Source organism: Corapipo altera, unplaced genomic scaffold (genome assembly GCF_003945725.1).
Source record: "Corapipo altera isolate COAL_440 unplaced genomic scaffold, ASM394572v1 48b, whole genome shotgun sequence".
NCBI classification, from domain to species: domain Eukaryota; kingdom Metazoa; phylum Chordata; class Aves; order Passeriformes; family Pipridae; genus Corapipo; species Corapipo altera.
In genome coordinates, this window is record NW_020884884.1 from 13,017,761 (window position 1) to 13,040,489 (window position 22,729).

Consider the following 22,729-nt stretch of genomic DNA (forward strand, 5'->3'; position numbering starts at 1 on the left):
GAGGATCGCTGTGAATTTCCTCTTTATGCTCAGTGGAGGTGTGTGTTTTAGTTATAAAGTTTTTCTTTGCTGTAAAACCATTATCCAAAACAGTTTTTCATGCAGTGAATACCTGGATTCTGCAAAAGACATAAGTATAAACACATAGCCTGTCTTAGTTTCCATTTTAAAGTGGAAAAGTTTATGACCTGAAGTTTAATTAACTTTTCAAGTATGACTTCAGCAAACAGGAACCTTTTGTCTTTCACGCCTTTTAGAGGAATGGCCTGGTCAGATTGATGGCCATCTGCCAAATTAGGTCTTCGAGGCTGATAATAAAAGAATCTTTGTGGAGTCTGTGATTTAGGAAACAACTGATCAGATTAATTCAGGTCAGAAGATTAATCAAGAACATAAGAAAAAAACTGACATTGCTGAACCAAGAATAACAACAAAGTTCCTTCCAGAAGATAAGTCTGTAAAACAAGTTTAATCTTCACCTGATCAACAGAGTTCTCTTCCATTCCCATGCAGACCTCCACTATTTATTATAATTTTTTAACAAATGTTCTCCTGATTTAAACAAAATTTCTCTTCTGGAAAATTACATATTTTTTATAATTAATATTTTGCTTAATATATTTACCTTTATAAGCAGTGATGTCATTCTCTCAGAAGTATTGTAATATTTTGAAACACCATGAATCATTTGTACAGCCTTTATCAAATTTGGTATTCCATGTGTCATTGATACCTTAAAGCAGAGTTTTGAGAAAAATTTTACTTCATATTCTTAGTAAATATATTTCTATTCTATTGACAATTTTTAATTTATATTTTTCCCTAAATCACATGAGCCAATCTATAAAATGCCATGGCATTTTAACAAAAGGTTTCTTGTAAAAGAAAAAAAGTAACCATGCTCAATAATGTTTCAAACCTCAAGTAATAAGAACAACAAAAATACTTGATCAGTTGGTAAGAAATCAGATTAAAGGTATTATAAGCTATGAATTATTTTAATATGCTATTTTGATGAACAAAACTGAAAACCGATTCAAAAAGTACAGCTTGCATTTTTTGGCACAGTCAGAAGTATTTTTCTAGCAGCTCGCAGCAGTTGCCTGTGATGAATGCTTTTGCTTTCCTTCAAGTAGAGCTGCTAAATATACTTATGTAATTTCATTGTGATAACAATCTTTACATAAAATGTTTAATTCAGACATTTCATAAAACTAATAGAATAATTGTTCCAATGTTAGTTTCATTAACAAATGCCTAATTCATTCAACTATCATATGAAACACCTAAATTGTTCACATATTTCATGTAATCAGTGTTCATGTTGTTAAAATCATACTGTGGAATTACAAGTACTCTGCAACTCAATCACTTCTAAGTATTTGAGAGAAAAAAAAAGAGAGGTGAAAAATTATAATACATTAACATTATCAGGGGCTTGTCAAAATGTAATTCACAACATCAAGAAAAGTAATTTTGGTTGTCACCCCTCAATGGAGAAATCAAGCTTCTGGAACTAACTTTGGGCTGCAAACTCAAAGTAAACTTATACTGTGGGTAGTCATCGCAGGCATTTGCATTTAGCAGGAGTGTGAAAGAAATGCTATACAGTATAAAACCAATCATCTGTGTCCACATTGTTCATCACCACCACCTCTCCTGAAATGGAATCAGGAGACTCTGAGTCTATTGGTTTTCTTTTTCAATTCTTGACAAAAAATAAAATCCTGAATACCAGACTGTACAGAAATTTCTTTGATTCAAAGCCTTAAGTTAAATGTTCAGTCTGAATTTTCATATATTAACCCACTTCAGCTACAAATCTCACCATGTGATACTACATACACAAAATGCCATATTTTATGATACACACACTAAGTATCATATTAAATCTGCATATATTCCATTCCTCATTCGCTAATATATAAAATGGTTTTCCATACCAGATATTGAATTCAACTCAATACAGAGTGAAGTTCTTTTTAAACGACGGTATATTTAGCATTGTTTTTTAAGCTGAACACCATAGAAAATCTTTCCTAAACTAACTTGATCTCTGGAACACGTTCAAAGACATTAAACAGAAATTCAGATACATCCAAATTGTTCCAGACTAAACAAAGAACAGTATTTAACTATCTTATATTAGTAAAATTATGAACTCTTCAATGGGTTTCCACCCAGAAATGGAGTGTCTGTGATAAAAAGAATTTTTGATCTTCATAACACCTACGAAGTAGCTCATCTTTATGGCCTGGTACCTGGCTCCCTCTAGTGATACTTTGAAGAGATGAAGATAAACAGGTTACTAATACTGTTAATCATACTTGTCTCTTATACTATTCCATGCAATATCAGCTCTATGTCATATATTATCAGTCTTCTTGCTTCCCCTCAGTTCAAACTTCATAGGATTCTAAGCTGCCAGAGGTTCAAAAGAAATGCAACACTTCCTGACAGAGGACAGGAGGCATATAGGACCAAAACACAAAGGACATTAAAACAAAAGAGCATTATTTTTCTAGAGTACTTCCTCCTTTCATCCTATTCTGCAATAATCGTTAGGAAAATTCACCTGTTACAATAATTAATGTTTCCTACACCTATGAAATAATATCTTGAACTAGGGCCAAATAGTGTACATTTACAAGTAATTATTTAAATGCTGACTAGTTGGTATTTCTGCAAATAGAAGCAGCTAATACTATATTTGATATTAAAATATTATTTTACCTAATTAGGACCTCATTAGGTTTCATTATTGTCTCTACAACTGAAATTTTGGTATTTTGGTTTCAGTTATGTGATCATTCATTGACACATATGGAATTTTCAGTGGAAGGCATACTTTGAGATTCTTGTATTATAAAATATGTACCTTGCTTAATTGCTTTTTAGAATAATATTGGTAACAGGACTGACTTATTAGGCAATCATATGTATTTATGTTTATTGATTAAATACCTATTCTAAAATACTATATTTTATGTAATATATAAAATAAACTAATGCTTCAACAATTAGCTTGACAGGCATTTAGAAAGAAATTAGAAAAATAGAAATGTAAATCAGAAAATATCACTTTAAACCAAGTACAAGAAGGTTTATTTTGCTCTGGGCATTCTAGGTAAACACCTAAACTATGTTTAAAAAATTATGAAAGGCATACTTACAACATCAGTGATATAAAGTGGCCGACAAACTTTTTCAAGTGTGTTTAAGTATTTCACATTATCCTTTGACTCATTAGCTGCATCTGTGATTCTGGCATCTAACTCTTGCCATGTCTAGTGGGAAAAAAGTACTGTAAAAACTTCATACATAGTGAACTATTTCCTTAATTTGCACTTATTTGCCAGAAGTAAACCTTGGTAAATGAATTTTTAAAAGGCATTATCAAACCAAGCAATAAAAGTTATTTTATTATATTTTTTATATATATCATATATTTTATGATCATTTTTGGTTGTATCTCTGTAATGTCTTGTGCTTTATCTTAATACCTTAAGCACACCAACATCATACCTAATTTTTTCTCTTTTAATTCTCCTCAGCAAATCTCTTTCAGATGCAATGAAAAAAACCTGAAAACACAAGCTTTGCCTACTATAGCAAAAAAACAATACAAAAAAGAAAAAGTAATTACCCTTAGTAGTTTAGAATGTCCAACTCTCAGAACACTAATGACAGCTTTACAGTTTTGTCCTTTGATCTGCTCGATAATAAAGTTCAATTTAGCAGACATATATTTCCAGTGCTCCAGTTCAGTCAGTGGACCTGAATCATTAGCTTCTTTCCTTATCTGCTTGCTCTCAATCAGAACCTGTAACCAATTTAAAAAAAAAAAAAAAAAATCAAATGCCTACTACAGAGAACAGACAAGTCATTATAAAGAAGAAACACTCTTGAGGATACTCATTTAATAAGGAACAAGCTTGCAGTTAATGACAAATGAAAATAGTTCCCATTTGGAAAAGCATCCTAAGTCTGAATTGCACTTAATCATATTCTTAAACTGAAATTAAAGCAGTTAAAATGTATTTTCAACTCCTGTCATAAACTGGGTGAATATCAGCATATACCTATATTTCTCTCTTTAATCAGAATCTATGAATTGAAATGCACCAAATGTAACTTCACTAGTAAAAATCTTCAAGACCTACTTTAACGAAAGTATTAAATATCACTCATAATTGTACCCATTTTTATGTGGATAAACATGCAGACAGCTCTTTTTACATGTCTTTTATATTTTTATACTTGTGAGCTAGACACACTAAACATATTATGCCCAATCTACACAGATTCTCATTTTGACAAAGGATTCTGTGTTTTTCATGGAAGTCTCAGACACTAATTTCTTCGATAACTGAGACCTTCCCACGCAATACTTAGGCAGGACAAAAAATGTCCTGCTGGTCCTGGTCAAAGATCTTTCTAGAAGTAGCATCTCACACCACGAGTGTTAGCAGACACTTCACCGGCAACGTACATTTAGGTGTGTTCTATATGCATATGTGGTCCTCACCAGTGTTATTACTCCTGCATCCTTCTGTTCTCTTTTCCTTACTTTTTGTGTCTTAATTGTTCAGAAACTCTTATTCTTGCTAGACTATAAGTTCCTAGGGATAAGGACTATCTGCTTAACTTGTGCACAGAAGCAAAGCACTTGTCTTAACTCAGGTGGAGAAGCAGCTGAGGCTTTTGGCTAACTACAGGCAAGTCTCATATATCATTTATGAACATCTATCTATATTCATGCTGAATAGATGTGTTAAAACAACTTACATGTTCAATTTGTTTATACCATATCATAAGTACTTCCTCTAGCTGGTGAACTGTATCGTAATTGTCAGCTGCTGCAGCTATTTTCTCAAAGGACTGGAGTTCAGAAAAATTTATGTAATCTATTTTTTTCAACTCAACAATTCCTTCAATGCTTGCTGCAGCACCTGAAAAAAGGAAATTACAATATAAAACCAATTAAGACTTTAAAATAAATTTCTACCAGTCTAATTTAAATTTCAAAATATTTATGTCTGCACTCAGTGCTGTTTCAATATAATAGCCACTTTACTGCACTAACATAAAGCAGAAAATTCTAGTTTTAAATCCAGTGATCCTCCTTAAAAGTAACATATCACTATTTCCTCAAGAAAATAATCAAGCAATGTATTTATTATGCAAGTAATTGATAATTTTATTTTTCTTGCAAAATGTGAAAAGAACCTTATCTACATGCTATTGCCTTTAAACGGAAATCTTTAAATAGATTTGCTCCAGTATCTTTCCTAAATGCAATGCTTACCTTCTAAAAATGAAAGGTATCTGTTAATTGTTTCCAGAAAATTCTGTTTGTCTTTTGTATCCTCTTTGGTCTCACCTAAAGTACCCCAGTTACTTGTTGCAAGGATAGCAGGGAGAAAAACCTTTTCTATCATATTCTTAACACCACGTAGGAGTCCTTCAGTGGCATCGAAAACACCAAAGAAGATCTCCTGCATTGTAACAAAATGATTGTTAGTAATGCAGTAACTTAATCTAGAAACAGTATTTTAAGTTCAGCGTATTTTTACAAAAGCGCTCCAATATGCCAACTAAGACTTTAATTTAAGGAGAGAAAATCTTTAAAAAATACACCTCCAATGTGCCCATAAGACAGTGTTCTCATCAAAAAAAGGGAAGTCAATAATGATTTAATAGAGTTTTAGAAGGCTGTCAGATTATGCTTTTGTAACTTCAGTTATTTCCCTGTCATACAGGGAGTTTGGAAATTTTTAAATCATAGAAAAATGTCCCCACCTACAATTAGCTACTAATTCCTGAAATGCATGAAGAGCAAAAAGTGCTCCGAGTGTTTATATCTGAAATTATATTAGAAGCAGTTATCTGACCGAATGTATATTACTTTGGGTGAGATGAAATTTTTTCCTACTCTCCAAAACTAAACTTTACAAGTTCTGATTATTTTCAATATTCCAGTATTTTAAATGTCTTTCAAATAAGCAAGTATTAACATACTTCATGCAACGAACTTCCTTGAACATAAATTGCTTCTCCTTATCTCTTCAGTATTTGGAATGTATTCGGAAGGAACTTGATGCAAAAGTAATATTTACGACCAATATTTAGACTCCTGATAAAAAACAGATCTTGTATCTCACTTCTAATGGTGCTTTTCCTCTTTCACCTTCTTAGCTCTCCAAAGGAATGGAATATTTTAATATAAAATATATAAATTAATATTGGATTTTCTGTTTGAAGAATTTGAAATTATATTAATTAAAAGATACATATGTAAAACTGTTTCTTTGCAATTCACAGTCCCTCAAGTGCTGTCTGAGTATTAAGATGTGTAGCTATAAAAAAGAACAAAGCCTACACTTATCCAAGAATTTGTCTTGTAAAAACTCATGCTACATAATTTACATAGGATAACTGTGTGTTTTGCACATCCAAAGACATGCAAAACAGAATGGTACAGGTAAACTTTTTGTCTCCTGGTATTTGCAGTAAGGTCTTCTGTGTGTCCTTGTAGTTTATAGAGATTTTCATCACAACTAAAATGTACTTAGCAGCTTTAACTGCTTCAGAAACATCAAGGAGAATAAGAAATTAATCTAAATGCTGACTTCTTTAGCAAGAATCCTGTAAGACATGAAATTCACAAGATCTCCTGAGTATTTGCTGAAGCAATACCACTATCCATTATCCACCGAAAATGGAAAGCAAAGTGTGAGATAAAACTTAACATTCAAAAAATGCAGTTACCAGTAATTTTAGGTAAGTGTCAATATCGAAAAAAATTATGAAACAAAAAATAGCTACCTCATGTATAGTTTTTTCATTTATGGCACTGTCATTCTTACAACGAACAAAAAATAAGCATAGTCCTATGATTTCGTCTGGTGCCGTGTCCACATAAAATTGCATCACTTTACTTCCTTTTGCAGCACCTGGAATTGTCCGACCACACTCTGAAAAGGAATTTCATAGATGTCACTATTTTAAAAAGTGAGGGTATTATAAAATGCTTAAATCAATGTAGGGAAAGAAAACTGAACACATAAATAATTTGTTTTCTTCTTTTGTAAGAGAACAAAAACCAACAGAATTTGCGACTGTAATTAACTACACCATTAGAAATGTACACCAAACACATACCATATATCTTACAAAGCTATTTTGGCACATTGTACTGCATAGAAAGGGTAATTTGTTCAGTCTTATCATTCTGGAACAATTTGCTGGTGACTAAGGTACTTTGTTTATTCGCATTCATCCTATTAAACAAGACGTCAGGTCTGAGTGAGAAAATAGAGACTATGAATAGCCTTGGGTCCTCTGTGGATATAATCCTAAGCAATTTGATAGTTTAATATACGTAGGTAAGGGAACAGCATGTGCAGTGATTAGAGAATCATTAGGGAATTCAGACATTAAATTCTACTTCTACATCAAGCATCTGAAAACTGAAAAATTTCAAATATTTACAATAAATGCAAATTCAGACAGGCTTTATGAAAGTGGTTTCCAATGAACTGTGGGCAAAATTTTCACATGAAAAAGTTACAACCAATTCAGTATATCAGGAGAATGTTTTATATCCTTCCTCCCAAGAATTGTTAAAATTGAGAAATTTTTTCTAAACAATTTGAGTTGAAACAAGCATTTAAATTATTAATTTTCAGTTCTTAGAGCAAAAGGTCGCAAAATTCTGAACAAGTGAAAAATAGATTTTTTTGTGGGAAACATCAAACAAAATGAGCAACACAATGCACTATTACATTTGCCTGTACTAATATTGCTAAACATTTACCTATTCCTGGTGCATCTCCTTCTTGATAGAAAATTTTCAATGCTTTTCTTCCTCGCTTGGCAAAAAAAGAATCAAAGGCCTCCAGCTGTTAAATCAAAAGTAAATACTTGTTACTCAAAATATTTTTATGTGCCTTTAGGATATGCAAAACTAATTTCACCATGCTGCTTTTTAAAGTTTTGTTGGAATGCAAGGTTTATCCTCAAATATTGTGAGAAGATACAAAACAGCATATTAGATATTTCAAATATTGCCTTCAAGTACTGAACCACACACAGGTGGCCTAGCTCCTGGTAACTGTGCATCAAACATTTATGATTTTTTCCAGTAATACAGAGATATTGCAGAATATCTGCCACTCACAGAGATCAGTAAGTACCAACTTGAAGTAATTGGTCATAAGAGACTTAGAAACATTCACAGAACATTTCCATGACTTGACATATTCTGCTATTGCTACTGTATGCCTTAATGTAAAATATTAATTCATGTAAGAAGACCAACATGACACGTGAACATTTTATTCTGGAGACATGAACTGGCCACATTGGCTCCAAAACTTTTCCATGATGACAAAGATTTTGCTGACCTCTGGAAGGACAACGAGATCACATCTGAGGAAGACCATGTTGCCCCATAATTAGCTTGCTGTACCTATCCATAAACTGGCCACCCTAAGAGGTGTAATAGAGACTACAGGTCTCTAGATGTCCATTTTGATTTTGTCATGTTACTCAAGGTGCTTTGGATGGTGCAAGGATGGAAAGCTTTGTAACAAACACTGCTTGTGTATGGATTGTCATTCTGAAGAACTTGCCTGAAATTGCAGCTAGAGTTTCAAAAATCCAAATTTTCAAAAACTGTCCTAGAAAATTTGTGTGTCCTGGTAAAACCAGGATATGGGATTTAATAGGAAGTGAACAAAGCTCTGAAAAGCACTGAAAGATGGCATAGAGGAGATCAGAAGATATTGACTGATCTGGTCAAAATCCAGTTTCTTTCACAGTCTCCATAAGTATCTGCAAGGACAACTAGCTCAACAAGATATGACTGGGCATTCAAACTGTCCAGCTGAAGGGCTCAGCCTTGGTAGTGAGACCTTCTGTTTCCTCCCCATCAGAAAAACATCAGAAATTTAGCAAGCAAGTATGTCTGGAGACAAATCGCCTGTTCAAGGACAAAGGATGCACTTCTAGATGTGGTATATTCCTTAGGAGTTTATGTTACTTATAAACAAATATAAAAACTGAATCAGAACAGGGATAGGAAAATGAGTGACACCCAGGTGGACAGGATTTAAACCCACTCTTGTGAGAAGACAACATCATGTGAAAATAAAAGAAGCAAAAGCAAGCCAGCTCTAGAAATCAATTTTGCTTTGGTTACTAGGTACTAGTGAATAACAAGGTTAAAACTGAGAAAAATACATTAAAAATCTCCACCCCAAAAATAGGGAAAGAAAAAGAAAATTGTTAAAGTATTGAAATCTCAGTGACAAAAGAGAAAGGCAAACTAACTCTTAGGGTTGTATGGTTCTACACCCAAGGTAAGACAAGAGCTGTCACTGCAGCTGCTGATTCTGAAAAGACCTTCTGGTTCAAGTCCATGTGGTACCCATGCTCACTGTGTGAATACATATGCAGGCTAATGTTTTAAAGGGTTAAACCTAGCTCATGGATGTCAAAGACATGATATGTATATGGCAATTTACTAAATGACAATTCATTGAAGGACAGTGTTAACACAGCCCCAACAGCCTAAATTGTTTATGAATAAACTAAAACTAGAAATGCTACGTATCACAAAAAAACATTTAAAAATAAAGAAAGCACTCAAAACTGAAATTATTCAGTGGGTCTTTCCAAATGTCATTATAGTATTTAAATGCTGCAGGATTAATTAATTGCCCTTCTTATTACTAACAACACTCCTAATTTTCAAAATTTTCCCACGAAGTTTTTGCAGAATCTTTGGAATTTCAGTGAGAACTTGCTTAACAAATAAAAATTATCATCATTAGAACATAATAATGTCAGGCTGAGATGAATAAAATTGTTGGAACTGGTAGATGTGACCAGAAATTCCTCGGTCAAAACAACAGCAGTATTTATATTTTCCTTGAGATAAGAAAGATGAAAAAGCCACAATCAAAAACCTTGGGGATATTTGCAGATCTGCCAGGAAACTAAGCTGAAAGATTTAGTCAGGTATCCTTTTAGATGAGTTGTGTGCCTTAATAATCACATTTTCTGGCAGAAACAATCAAAGTGATCAATAACAATTCAAATCAAATAGGTAATCTGCTACATATTTTAACTAACAATTTAAATCAACAAGTATACAGAACAGACTCACCGAAGGGGCATCCAAAATCATTTCTTCCACAGTTGCTAAGTCTAATCCTATCCTGGCACTGAGAACTTCAAATATGTATTTATATGAAGCATTAATTTGTGCTTTTCGATTTTCTCTTGCTTGTATGTATTGAGCCTAAAACATGAAACATATCTTTCAAACTAAAAATACACAAAATGATCATAATAATGACCTATTTAACTTGCAATTAATGCTGAAATCTACTGTCTTGTATTATACAACTACATAAATGCCCTACTCTTTAAAAATATCTAAACTTTCAGAGGTTAACAGAAGAACAAATAATTAAGAATTATTGTAAGATGTAAACTCCACTCTAAGGATATGTCAAGGAAAAACAAATATTAAAAATACTACTAGCTAGATTTTAAAATATTTTTGTGACATATTAACTGATTTTATTTTTCACTATCAAAGTTTCAATTTATTATGTTAATACAGAAAGGTCAAAACATGGGTAAATATTTGCAGGAACAGAGTAGAGCTTTGCTTCAATGTAAATGATTCAATTAATATCTCCTTCTTCCTTCCTCTATTACTTTAAAATAAAATCTTAGAATATTACTAACATTGAAAACAAAGACACGCTTTCTACCAGAAATAATTTAGTAAAAGAATAGAGTATAAGGAAATTTAGAAATAAAAAAAAAAAAAAAAAAAGAAAAAAGAAAAAAAGAAAACTAACTGCTTATATAAACTGTATTTAATGATCTGAAAAAATTTATAACCTGTTTTGCTTTGGAACTTTGTACGTTTGTCGCTACACTAGGGCGGTAAAACTTAGACAAACTTTGACTTCCAAATGAAAAAGATCCACGAGAAGAGGAAACGCTTCCTGTTCGTTGAGCAGGGTGAGTTACGGCATCTTCAGATTTCATGATAGAACCAGTGCGATTACGCCCAGCATTTTCTCGAGTGTTTGAACCTCCTTTACTACTTTTTTGTGCCCCCTCCATTCTGAAATCTGAAATTTGAAAAAAAACCAAAAATGTTTATAACAATCCAGGCATTTAAAGTCTACCTTTTCAAGAAGACAGGAGCATCTCAAAACTGAATTCCCAAGGATATAAATTCAGTAGTCGCATAGAGTCTTCTTCCAGTTCTTATCAGACATTTAGATACATTTTATGATAGCTTGCAAATGTCAAGCTGAAGATTGAAAACATTTTTTAAAACCAATTTATCATACATTTATGTTTCGTGGAGTGAAAATCTTTCTATATAACAAATATGTTTTAAAATATTAATACTTTCAGTGCATATCTGATTACTGAGAAATAGAAATGGTTTAGAGTACAAATGGTTTGTTTAAATTTTAGTTTCTAAAATATATACACAAATTCAGCAACTGATCTTACAAAAAACTTGCATACACAGAAATTGCTATTCTACTCAGCGTACTATTACAACAAGGATTACAATAACTATCAAGAATTCCTTAGTAGCTCTTGTGAGGGCCTTAGGGCAGCCAATCGCAGATGTAACAGTGTTATACACTCTCTCAGACACTATTGCCTGATTCAGGAAATAATCAAAGGTGAGGCTGACCTGAAAAGCAACACTTGGTAGTACACTACTAGCTCCTTATTTTTGCTGATGTAATAGGTGACAAAGTGGCCACTGTTCTACGGTCTTTGGCATACAATCACCTGTTAGAGAAAATGTTCATCTGTCTCTTGAAGTAAAAATACTACCAAAAAAACGACCCAAAACAAATTTCAGGAAAAAAAACCACCTTAATTAATTATATTCTTTTTTTTTTTGTTCATTTTTTCTATGACTGGCCTGGTCGTCTACAAGGTTAGCAGGGATACTTTCCTCCTTGATTATTCCACTCAGGCAGAATAGGTTAGATGTTAATTTTCTTGCCTTTTAACTAGTTTTCTTTTAGCTGATACCTTCCCCTAAAGTCCCTAAAGCCCAAGATAAGAGAGGTGAGGTTCTCACAGCTTTCTTTAAAAAAACCAACAAAGACTACATTGTATACTGGCATCCTCCCTGGCTCTCCAAAATCTATACTCAAGATTATCTGGTGGCTCAGCTGAGATTTTCACTTTTCAAAAACCTGCATGAACTCCAGCTGCACACCTCTCCCGTCTGGAACAGCAGATGTGCTTTTATGCCAAAATCCCCTTTCCTCCCCTCCAGAATGCCCAAAACCTTGTCTACAAGATCTATTCATTCAAGGAGAGTAGGTCTGGCTTCCAGTATGCATCTTAGGAGGGCTGAAGAAGGATGAGGTGAGGGAGGAAAGTCGAGGACAGAGCACGGAGCATACGGCCTTTTGGCTCTCCTCTGAAAAGCTAAAGTGCCTCAACCGGCACTTCAGCTTTGGCAGAGAGATGCAGGCGAAGAGCTTCACCGACCTCGCCGGAGCGATGCCTCCTCGCAGGGCGGGGAGCCGGGAGCAGCGCCGGGGCAGCGCAGCACCCGCCGGCGCTCCCCTCGGCGGCCGGAGCGGGCGGAGCGGGCGGTCCAACGCCCAGCGCCCGCCGCGGGGCGGCTCCTCCCCGCCTGCGACTCCTCCCGCGCCCGGGCGTTCGCCGGGCAGATGAGATCCTGGACAGGGCTCGCAGCGGACCCGTAACAGCTGCGGGGACTCGGGCTCGGGCTGGGGCTCGGGCCGGGGTTCGGGCCAGCGGCTCCAACGCCCGCCCGGGAGCCGTGGCCGCGGGGCTGAGGCGGCGCTGCCGCCCGCGGGCCCCGCGCCGGCCCGGGAGCCGCAGAGGCGCTGCCGGCGCCCGCTCGCTGTGCCCGCCCGTCGCTGCGGCCCCGCTCAGGACCGGCCGAAGTTTGACCCCCAGAAGCTGTCGTTCTACCGTAAAGGTCTCGTGTACGGGGGTCCCCTGGGCTCCCCCCTGCCCGGGGGGTTGGTGTGGTTGAATGCGCCGATGGAAGTTACTTGAGTAAGGCAGATGGAACGCTGCACTGCAAGTGCTTTCCTCTCGATTATCAAAAGTTAATTTTAAATTTTTTCCCTCCCCCCACAGAGTATTCTATCCTGGTTTTCATGCTGAGTTTTTGAGAAAAATACTATTCATCTTTCTTAGGCCTGAAATGATTGATTATACTAATGGTCACTGCATAACTCTGAAGGGTGACAAATGCTACTTGGAATCTTCTCCCAGTGCCTGGAGGCAAAAGCAGAAACCAACCTCTGTCAGTATCAAATCACAGAATCAGAATTGGTAAGGTTGGAAGGAACCACAGTTGGTCATTTGGTCCAACCTCCCTTCTCAAGCAGGGTCATCCTAGAGCACGTGGCACAGGATTGCATCCAGGTGGTTCTTGAATATCTCCAGTGAGGGAGACTCCACAACCTCTCTAGGTAATCTGTTTCAGTGCTCGGTCACCCAAACAGTAAAGAAGTTCTTCCTGATGTTCAGGTAGAACTTTCTGTGCACCAGTGTCTCTCTGTTGCCTCTTGTCCTACTGCTCAGCCCCACCGAGGAAAGCCTGGCTTCATCCTCTTGGCACCTCCTCTTGAAATATTTTAATTAATAAACATTAATGAGGTAACATATTATATTGAGCACACCATATGTATGTTTGTGAACAGGGCAAGGCTAGGATTCCAAATCAGCCTGATACCACCAGGATTTACAAAAGCATCACCATTCAAATGGAGCTGGGTTACAGTGCCTGTGCCTGCCCAGGTGCTGGTACCCTCAGCCTGCCTGTGGAAGATGGAAGCTGGAGGAATGTATCATCAGGTCAGCATGAGGGATCCATGCTTTCATTCCACGCTTCAGCAAAGTAACGCCACAGTCAGGGAGGCTCCTTCCTCAGGGAGGCTCCTTATGTTGTCCTGAACGTGGGCTTGTTACCGGGTGCACAGCACCGATTCACACATCAAGGCGAGGTATTTCTATTTTTTATTCTAGTTTGCGCAAAGTAGGGAGCTGGGTTGTAACTCATGAAAGGCTGGCTCCCTGATCATCAAAATTTTACACTATTCATACATTTCAACAAACAAAGGCATCAGCATTAATTGGTTACAAATTACATAACTTTTCTATTAATTAGTATTTAATCCCCTATTTGTTAGTTGTAGCTCTCTCTTCTCGTGCTAATTATTCTGCAGGTGCGGTTCTTCCTTCCATTTGAGTTTGGGGTCTGTTTTGAGTAGGTGGTCAATGAGTCAGTGGTCATGATTGCCGGAATTACCTTTGTCCCAGTTATTGCTCAGTTTTGCTGACTTCACTCCTGATGGCTATCGTCCAGATAGCCCATTCATCTCGGGATTCTCTTCTCTTCTTTTTTCGTAAAACAAAAAGATTAGCCAAGCATAGGAAGTTTAATTCAAATCTTGAGAGCCTCGATATCACGAACGAGCGAACCCTGTTCCGAGCCTGACCATACATGGGCTCCCTAGCGAAGGGAGGGGCCCGGCAGCAAGCGAGGCGGGGCGGGGCGGGCCGCAGCTCCGCCTTCCCGCCGCGTCCTGCTCCTCCTCTTTCTCCTCCTCCGTCTCTCCCTCTCCCGACATGGCGGCCCCCGCAGAACTCAGCGGGCTCACGGACGAGGCAGCCTACGGCGCCTGCTCGGAGCCGGATGCCAGCACGAAGGTGGGGTGGATGGGGGTGACGCGGGAGCCTCGGGGCTGCCGGCGGCTGCTCTGCGGCGGCGCCGGTGCCGGTGCCCGCCTTTCCCCGGTCCCCGCACCGCTCTTTGCAGGGCGGACGTGCGGTGGATGGGAGGCGGCATGGGGCCGGGAAGGGTCCCGGCGGGGGTCGCTCGGCACGGAGCTGCCCTGACGGCTTGAGCGGCGGGACCGGCCTGGCGCGGTTTGAGGGTGGTGGCGAAGGGGGCGGGCGGGCCGGACCGGCTCCTGTGAGCCCCCGAACAAAAGCAACCCCAAACCACCCCAAACATTGTTATTTTTTTATTAGGAGAACGTAATTGCATTTCAGTGGTTCTACATCTGCCTCCCCCCCGCCCCATTACCTCTGTCTACTGTCCTACCGTTCACTTTTTACCCACTTAGTCGTTCACAAGCCCCCTAGTATTTAAAGTTGCCTTGTGGCTTCAAGAAAATATCCTTACAGAGTAGGAGCCTGGTTTTGCTGCCGAGATATCATCAAGCTTGGCAGAAATTCAACACCTGTGCAATGAAATAATAAAAATGATGAGTTCAGGAGTTTATCTGTATTTAAATTCTATGTCTCCAGTAAGGCCCAATATTGAATATTCACATATCTGGTCTCCTTGCATGTGAAGTTGTTCATGTGTTCTACAGCCCCATAAAAGAATAATAAATGTAAGAAGAATACTAGTTTTTGATACCGGTGATAATATATATTGAGTGATATCAGTCATGGTTTTGTTTATTTGTTTTAAACATTATGTTACAAAGGCATATTGGTTTAACAAAAATCTGTATGTGTAGGATCAGGACAAAAGGTTTTATTTACCCTTAATGTAGTCCCCATGTTACTTCTGAACCTGCTGGTTTTAGATTCATTACTAACTTTGTTAATACCCATAATTCAATTTTGGTTGGTGTGTAAATAATAAACCTTTCTTTCCCACAGGATTTTATGTTCCAGCAGACAATGTTAAGAGTAAAAGATCCTAAGAAGTCATTGGATTTTTATACAAGGGTTCTTGGAATGACGTGAGTAGAAGTTATATGCCACAATAAGCCTGTGTTTTCCTCCTGGTTTGTTTTTTTTTTCTTTTGATGTAATTATACTAATTGGTCCAACTACATAAACGATGCTGGCCCATCAGCTGATGCTCAGTTAGGCAGTCTGGCAGAGTCTCTGAGAACTCCAATAGCAGAGTTAATGCCTAAGCTGCAAATGAACTAATATGGGCCCTGACTAGAAGTTTCTTTTTTTCTTAAATAGGTCATTAATTATCAGTGTACAACTTGCTTACTTCCTCCTCACTGAGGCTGCAGCTAACTGGCAATTGTTATGACAGTGCTTATAATCAGGAGTCATTGCTATAAATCTTCAAATTAAGTTTCCTACTAGTTCTCAGAGGTGGCTGATGACCACCTCCAGTTATAAAAGAACAAGGCAACAGAGGGTGGAGAGAAGGTCCAAACTCGGTCTTTTGAAGAAGGCTTTTGGGAGGCAGATGCCCTGCAGTAGTCTAATGAGTTCATGCTGAGCCTCTTTGCACTTTCTTGCCATTTGATGTGAGTTATTTCAAAACAAAATTCCACTGTGTTTTTAAATATATTGAAAAGAGTCCAGATTAAAGTAAAATAAAGTACTTCCACTGTAGTGAAAATGTGTCAAAAAAAAAATTAAGTACTTTGTAAGCTGAAAAAGAAATTAGATTCATTTTGTGTGCCTACTTGTTTCAGTTAAATGTTCTACATAAAAATGTATGCCTCAAGTATTTTTTAGTTGATTTAATTGTCACATTGGAAATCAATTTTATTATTATAGCTAGCTATTGAAATCGTAAAAATATTTCATCTGAAGGTATGTTTGCTGTGTTCTTAAAACTTCATCTGATGCCAGTGACCTCTTCAAAATGCATAAGTTTAAAATTTCACCAAAGAATAAGTTGTTAAAGATCTTCCTGTGGAAATACAAGTAACAAGAGTAACAACCTCAAGGCCCAAGCCTATGTACTGACTTTGCTATTTACTTACTGGTACTCTGCCTTTAAGCATCTATTTCTTCTAATTTTTGTAGGTTTGTAATGGGTTCTGGATAGTTTTATTTGATAGTTTAAAATGTAGCTATTTTAAGGTGTGGATTACAGAAAGGCAAAAATTCACAGAAAAAATTCTTCCATAGCAGAAGCATCGTGGATTATTTGCAAGCTACCTGATCACCCTCTTAAGTTACTGTTTCAAAATAATTGTTACCATTTAGACTGCTTCAAAAATTTGACTTTCCTACTATGAAGTTCTCACTGTATTTCCTGGGCTATGAAGATAAAAACGATATCCCAAAAGATAAAACGGAGAGAACACCTTGGACCTTTTCTAGAAAAGCTACACTTGAACTGACACAGTAAGTACTTATATAATGAGAGATGACATTTAGCTGACAGTGATTAAACAGAATTGGATAAGTGTAAATCCTGTTGGATTGAATAAAAAAATTAGTCATTACTGTGGATACATCTTCACTGTCATAGAGCCTTAAAATATGGCTGAGATTAGATACTTGGAAAGCTTAATCTGCCTCACTTCAGAGCTCTTTCAAACTACTAGGTGAACAGTGGTACATAAATATGAAACAATCCTTGCTATATTTTGAGTATATGAGTATGCCTGACACCCAGATGGGGAATTTAGGAAAAACTAATGTGATTAGACCTTTTTTTTTGGATCCCCAAAACATCCCAGTAATAGATAACTATTGCTTTTGGAATCTAATCAAAAGAGGTATTAAGTCAAAACATAGACTTCCTGTAAACAGGACAATTTGGTTAATGCTACTAATCATTATAATTGTGCAGACAGAATCTCCCAAATGTCCCACTGTCTTACTTAGCTCCAGGACCTGCTACCCTCACTTTTTGTTCCCCAGTGATGGGTAGATAAACTGTCTCGTGCAGCAAAACCTTTTTTCTAATCTGAATGAGACAGGAATATTTCTGGCTCATTCAAATGTGGACCCTGAAGACTAGTGAAGGGCTGTGAACATGACTGGATTAGCCCCAAGCTTATCCCGAGAACCCATGACTAGGGAAAATCTTGATTAATGAATGCAGCCAACAGATGAGATTCTCTGGTTTCTTAGGAGAAAGAACTTACCCTCCTGGGGAAACTGAACATTTATGATTTGTTAATTTTGATGCTTTTCTTCCATATGTAATAATTACTTCCTACAGCAACTGGGGCACTGAAAATGATGAAAAGCAGTCTTATCACAATGGCAATTCAGATCCTCGAGGATTTGGTAGGTCTTTAATTTTGTGTTTATAGTTTTTAAACTTTGGTTTATTGTGGTTGCATTTTTTCTCTCGGGTGTTGGGTGAAAATGCAGTTTCAAATGTTTTTGAGAAAACATCTAAATCAATTTTGTGCAAAGATTATTGGGTAAGTATATGCTGTAGGGTTTTTTTTTAAAATGTGAATTAGTAGAGAAAATATTTTAAACTTGTTTGGATAAAAAAGAGTTGTCTAATAGGTTACTTTGAAAAATCAAACTAGCTGTAGGAAAGAGGGGAACTTGCATCTCATCCTTTATCTCTCTTCTTTCAGCATATATGCTGTGGAAGATGGTGAAGATAATTAAACAAATGTGTTTCAGAGTAATGAGCCACAGTTACATTCTTTAGGAAGAGTCAAATCATTTGACAAGCAAACACATGCGAATTGTAACTACTGAATGAAGAACAGCAGTTCTTGTGTATTAGATTATCATGGTGTTTAAACTGATTTACACTTGGATTTCTAATTTATAATCCACTGGTTACCCATTTTAAGATAGAAGGACAATTTTGTTTGTAGCACTGAGGATATTATTTGTGTGACTTAATTTGATACTCTTGAGTGCTTGAAAGGTCACTGCTTGTAAAATAAGTTTCACACTCAGTCTATCCATTTGACATTTAAAGCTTCTGAATTGGTTTGTAAGCTCAGGCCTTGCATAGCACTAGTGTCAGTCTCTGCAAATACAGCATTAATGATAAACTCCTTGTACTGTTGAACTGAGCAAATGCAACAAAATCCTGTTATGTAGCTGTGCCTTAAGAAAGGAAATACAGATAAAGCAGTTTGATTGAAAAATCTCATTTTTTCCTACTCCAGATAATATTCTTCTCTAAACAGAGATATTTCAACTGTAAAGTTCTTATTTTAAAAGTCATTATCAAAGGACAACTCTCTGAAGGAGAATAATATTAATATCCAAAATGCTCTTCTTTTTGGAAGCTGTGTTTTTCTTCTACAAAATCATATTTTATGTGAACTACAGCATGTGAAAGTTTTGCAGAGGATGAAATACTGAGCAAACTTTCTCCTGGAACACGCAGCAATATTTACAGTCTACTTTGCTCTTTTTGCCTTATTGCACAGGACACATTGGAATTGCTGTTCCTGATGTCTATAAAGCTTGTAAGAGGTTTGAAGAACTAGGAGTGAAATTTGTGAAGAAACCAGATGATGGTAAGTCTTTTATCAGAAATGCAAGTCAGTTTTTTTTCTTTGCTTTTAGTATATTCTGTCCAGTAGATCTTCCTGGAAAGCTGGGTAACATGTTTCTAGTAGTTGTCACTGCTTAGAAGACTCTAGAAGCAGTTACACCTGCACCTCCTAATAGAGTGGGCAAAACTGGCAATAGATCCATCTCTGTCACAGTAGCTCATGAGTCTGCTATGTGCCTTCTGTATGCAGCCTGACCTTAAGTAAAATGTCAAAATAGCCTAAAATGCAGAAGTGAGTGATGAGATCTTGCATTTTTCAACTGGATTCCCTTTAATGAAAATCTTGTGAGAATTTTAGGACTGATGCGTTCCAAAACAGACATTTAATACTAGTAATTGAAAAGAGACTTAAGGGATTTTCATCTTATTCACTGTGTTCTCAGCTGAAACAAATATAGGAAGTATAGCTGAAAACTTAACTTGAACACAGATTTATTGATTTAAGAATTGAACTTGGTATTTCTAGCATTTTAGAGTTTGAACTTTGTTCAGCACCTGTTAAACCTTGAGAGACTTGAAGTGAGGGCTGCTAACTTGGAGCCGTGAAGTGATATGGAATGAAGGTATGTAGGACAGGAAGCTTAGACTATAAAGTTTTGTTCTTCACATGGTTTGTGGAGCAGGCTGGGAGATCCAGTGTGGGGTTTTTTCCTGCATTACTGATCAAACATGTACTATTCTGTCCTGCATTTCTCTGTTTTATGAAGCAGGTGAACACTTACAGGGGCATATGCAAAAAACTTCAGTCAACAAAAGATGGAATTCCGAAGTGACTTTAACCTATAGCTTTGGGAGTATGATTGACAGTTCAGCATACAAAGCTCTAATGCTGATTAAAAACTAATCTTGATATTTTTAGAATTATCTGTCTAAATTTGAACTAATTCTCATACAAAACAAAAAAAAAGAAAAAAATATTTTTCAAAGTAATAATATTTGACATTAAGAACCAGTCATGTAGTCTTAACTTGATCTTTTCTTTTTTTTTTTCTCTAATAGGTAAAATGAAAGGACTTGCGTTTGTTCAGGATCCTGATGGCTACTGGATTGAAATTTTGAATCCTAACCACATGGTGACTCTCACTTAATTCTAATGAAGTATAGGATATGAGATGCCCACCTGCCTTTCCCTGGTGAAAATCTGTAACAGTATTGGCAAAATTCTTGTTTAATAGGATTCAGTCATGTTCAGAGTCTCCTCTAAAACTATCCCCTGGGACTTGACTGTACTTGGATTCCTTTTTTTTCTTGTGATGCCACCACAATTTGTTTCCATGTAGGAATACTGAACCATTTTCTGGAAGAGCACTTACAGATTCTCCTCTTGAACATTGATTATGTTATTATTTCACTAAACACTGTCAAAAGACGTTGACTGGAAACTCACTGCATCCCACACTGCTTAGATTTAAACTAACAACAAAAAGTCCCATGTTACTATTCATGAGCTTCAACAAGAAAGAAAAAAAGAATATTTTTGAAGTAAAAAGATCCTGAAGACTTCATGCCCTATCATGTATACTAGAAAATAAAATGTCAGATGAACTTTGACATGAGTAGTAGCATGTTTATCGAAGTCCTAATCTTACTTACATTATACCAGGCAAACCTCTTTAAGGAGCAGCCTTAAACAGTCTTGAAACAAAAAACTTTGTGGAGGCAATCAGTCAGTCCAGCAGAAAGAATTCAGTCTTGCAGCTCCTGACTGCTGATTTACAGCCAAGATAAGAGGTCTCATAGCTGCTAACTCACAGTGACCCTTCTTGTCTCTTTCAACACTATGAAGAACTTGCTCATAATTTTTGTTTCAATGCAAGGCTGGGGCTGTATGCTCTTCAATGCTCTGTACATTCTGCACTGGGAAATTAATAAAAATAGTATCTGAAACAACAGTTTCCTAGTACTAGACTTTGTGATCTAACCTCTCAAAATGAGTGATGGTACCGTACATACCTGTAAACAGCAGGAAAACATGTAACATTTACATGTGTTATATACAAATTGTTTGATTTTATGCTGTTCCACATCTTATAAACAGTGTAAAAGTGAGGAGAGTTCTTGAAATCCTGTTCTTCCAACAAGGAAAAAAAAGCCTCTGCCTTATCTTATTTTGGTTTGAATAGCACTTAACTCCTTCAGTTATGTGACTATTGATAGTGTAATGGCATTGCAATTCACCTCTCAGTAAAGCAATGGGGGAAACTACAAAATAATTTTAAAGCACTGTGACCAGTTGCTTTGCTGATTGTTGAATTCTGGATGACTGAAAGGCGGTTTGGTTTATGGATTCTTTTTTGAGAAGAAATCTGGTGATAAAAGAACATGAATTGGGAGTAACATTGAAGAAGATAAATGTGTGACTTGTTTAGCAGGATGTTTCAGTAACCTAATGTAGAGAGTTGATAATAATTTTCAATAACTCCCTAGCTTATAAGTTAAAACAAATATAGAAAGTATTGCATTTGATTTCTGCTATATTAACGTAGATGTTAATGACTTAAATGCTAAGTGTTGCTGTCCTGTCTCCTTCTCTGAAACATCTTTAATTTCATCTACCTCGTCTTAACAAGTAGCATGTATAAACTCAGGAGTTTTACAGAACTCTACATGAAAAATCAATTACGAAATCTAGTCCAAGATAAATTTTTTACCCTTGGAAATGAGTAAAATAGATACGCTTCTTCTGAATCTGAGGTGTTGGGAAAAGGAACGTTAAAATTATTGCTCTGCCTTATACCCCCTGTGGATGTGCAAGCAATCATAAATTCATTAGAAGGTAGACATAGCAACTCAAAAGATATTTTTTTCCGTTTTCTGTTTTATGAACTAACCCTGATACTTTAAGTTGTCCTTTGTATGGTATTTTCTGTCTAGCCTCTTACAGTATCTAGATACTGTGCTTCAGGTGGTGCTTTATCAGTGCCATTTATATACGGTAGATTCTTTTCCCTTTTTGAGTATTTGCCAAGTTGCCTTTTTCTGTGCCAATAAACACTGTTGGTTCACAGTTGCATTCTCTATTTCTGCCCTCTTATAGTTACAGAATTAATACTTAGCCTGTTCCCTCTTTTGCTCCTTGTGCAGTTGATTATTCTCCTGCAAGTTAAATCACTTTGATAGCAACAATAATGTTTGGAGTGAGTGAGATCTCCCAAGTGAGCTGTTGTAATAGCTGTAGGATCACCAATGATCTTAGTCTTCTTCCTCCCAAATACAGAGGTTTTGACATTGTACTCCCTGCCCCAAGCAGGCTAATTCAGCTTAAGCAAGTGACAAAGGTTTTCTTGAATGCTCAGTTAGTTTTATGCCAAGTTTATTAAGCAGGAATGAGGAGCCAGTTTAATGCTCCTTGGTTTCCCAAATGAGTACAGCTGATCATTCTAGCAGAAAGTTGGATGAGCTCAACTAAAT

The 22,729-nt window shown here is 36.6% G+C and overlaps 2 protein-coding genes across 2 annotated transcripts in view; one reads left to right on the forward strand and one right to left on the reverse strand.

Annotated features, from left to right (window-relative positions):
* The window catches only part of DNAH8 (dynein axonemal heavy chain 8), a 130,326-nt gene extending 117,644 nt beyond the window's left edge, over positions 1-12,682 (reverse strand). Inside the window, 10 exon segments of the mRNA XM_027641248.1 lie at positions 626-733; positions 3,174-3,287; positions 3,647-3,823; positions 4,789-4,952; positions 5,309-5,498; positions 6,829-6,977; positions 7,820-7,904; positions 10,175-10,309; positions 10,924-11,159; positions 12,562-12,682. Coding sequence (XP_027497049.1) covers positions 626-733; positions 3,174-3,287; positions 3,647-3,823; positions 4,789-4,952; positions 5,309-5,498; positions 6,829-6,977; positions 7,820-7,904; positions 10,175-10,309; positions 10,924-11,151 — 1,350 coding nt within the window. The 5' untranslated portion in view covers positions 11,152-11,159; positions 12,562-12,682.
* A 1,952-nt stretch (positions 12,683-14,634) lies between these two features.
* GLO1 (glyoxalase I) lies at positions 14,635-21,208 on the forward strand. Its single transcript, XM_027641247.1, has 6 exons — positions 14,635-14,763; positions 15,730-15,812; positions 17,035-17,175; positions 18,002-18,069; positions 19,191-19,280; positions 20,318-21,208. The coding sequence occupies exons 1-6, from the start codon at positions 14,683-14,685 to the stop codon at positions 20,404-20,406; spliced, it is 552 nt and encodes a 183-aa protein (XP_027497048.1). The 5' UTR covers positions 14,635-14,682; the 3' UTR covers positions 20,407-21,208.
* The last annotated feature ends 1,521 nt before the right edge of the window (positions 21,209-22,729 follow it).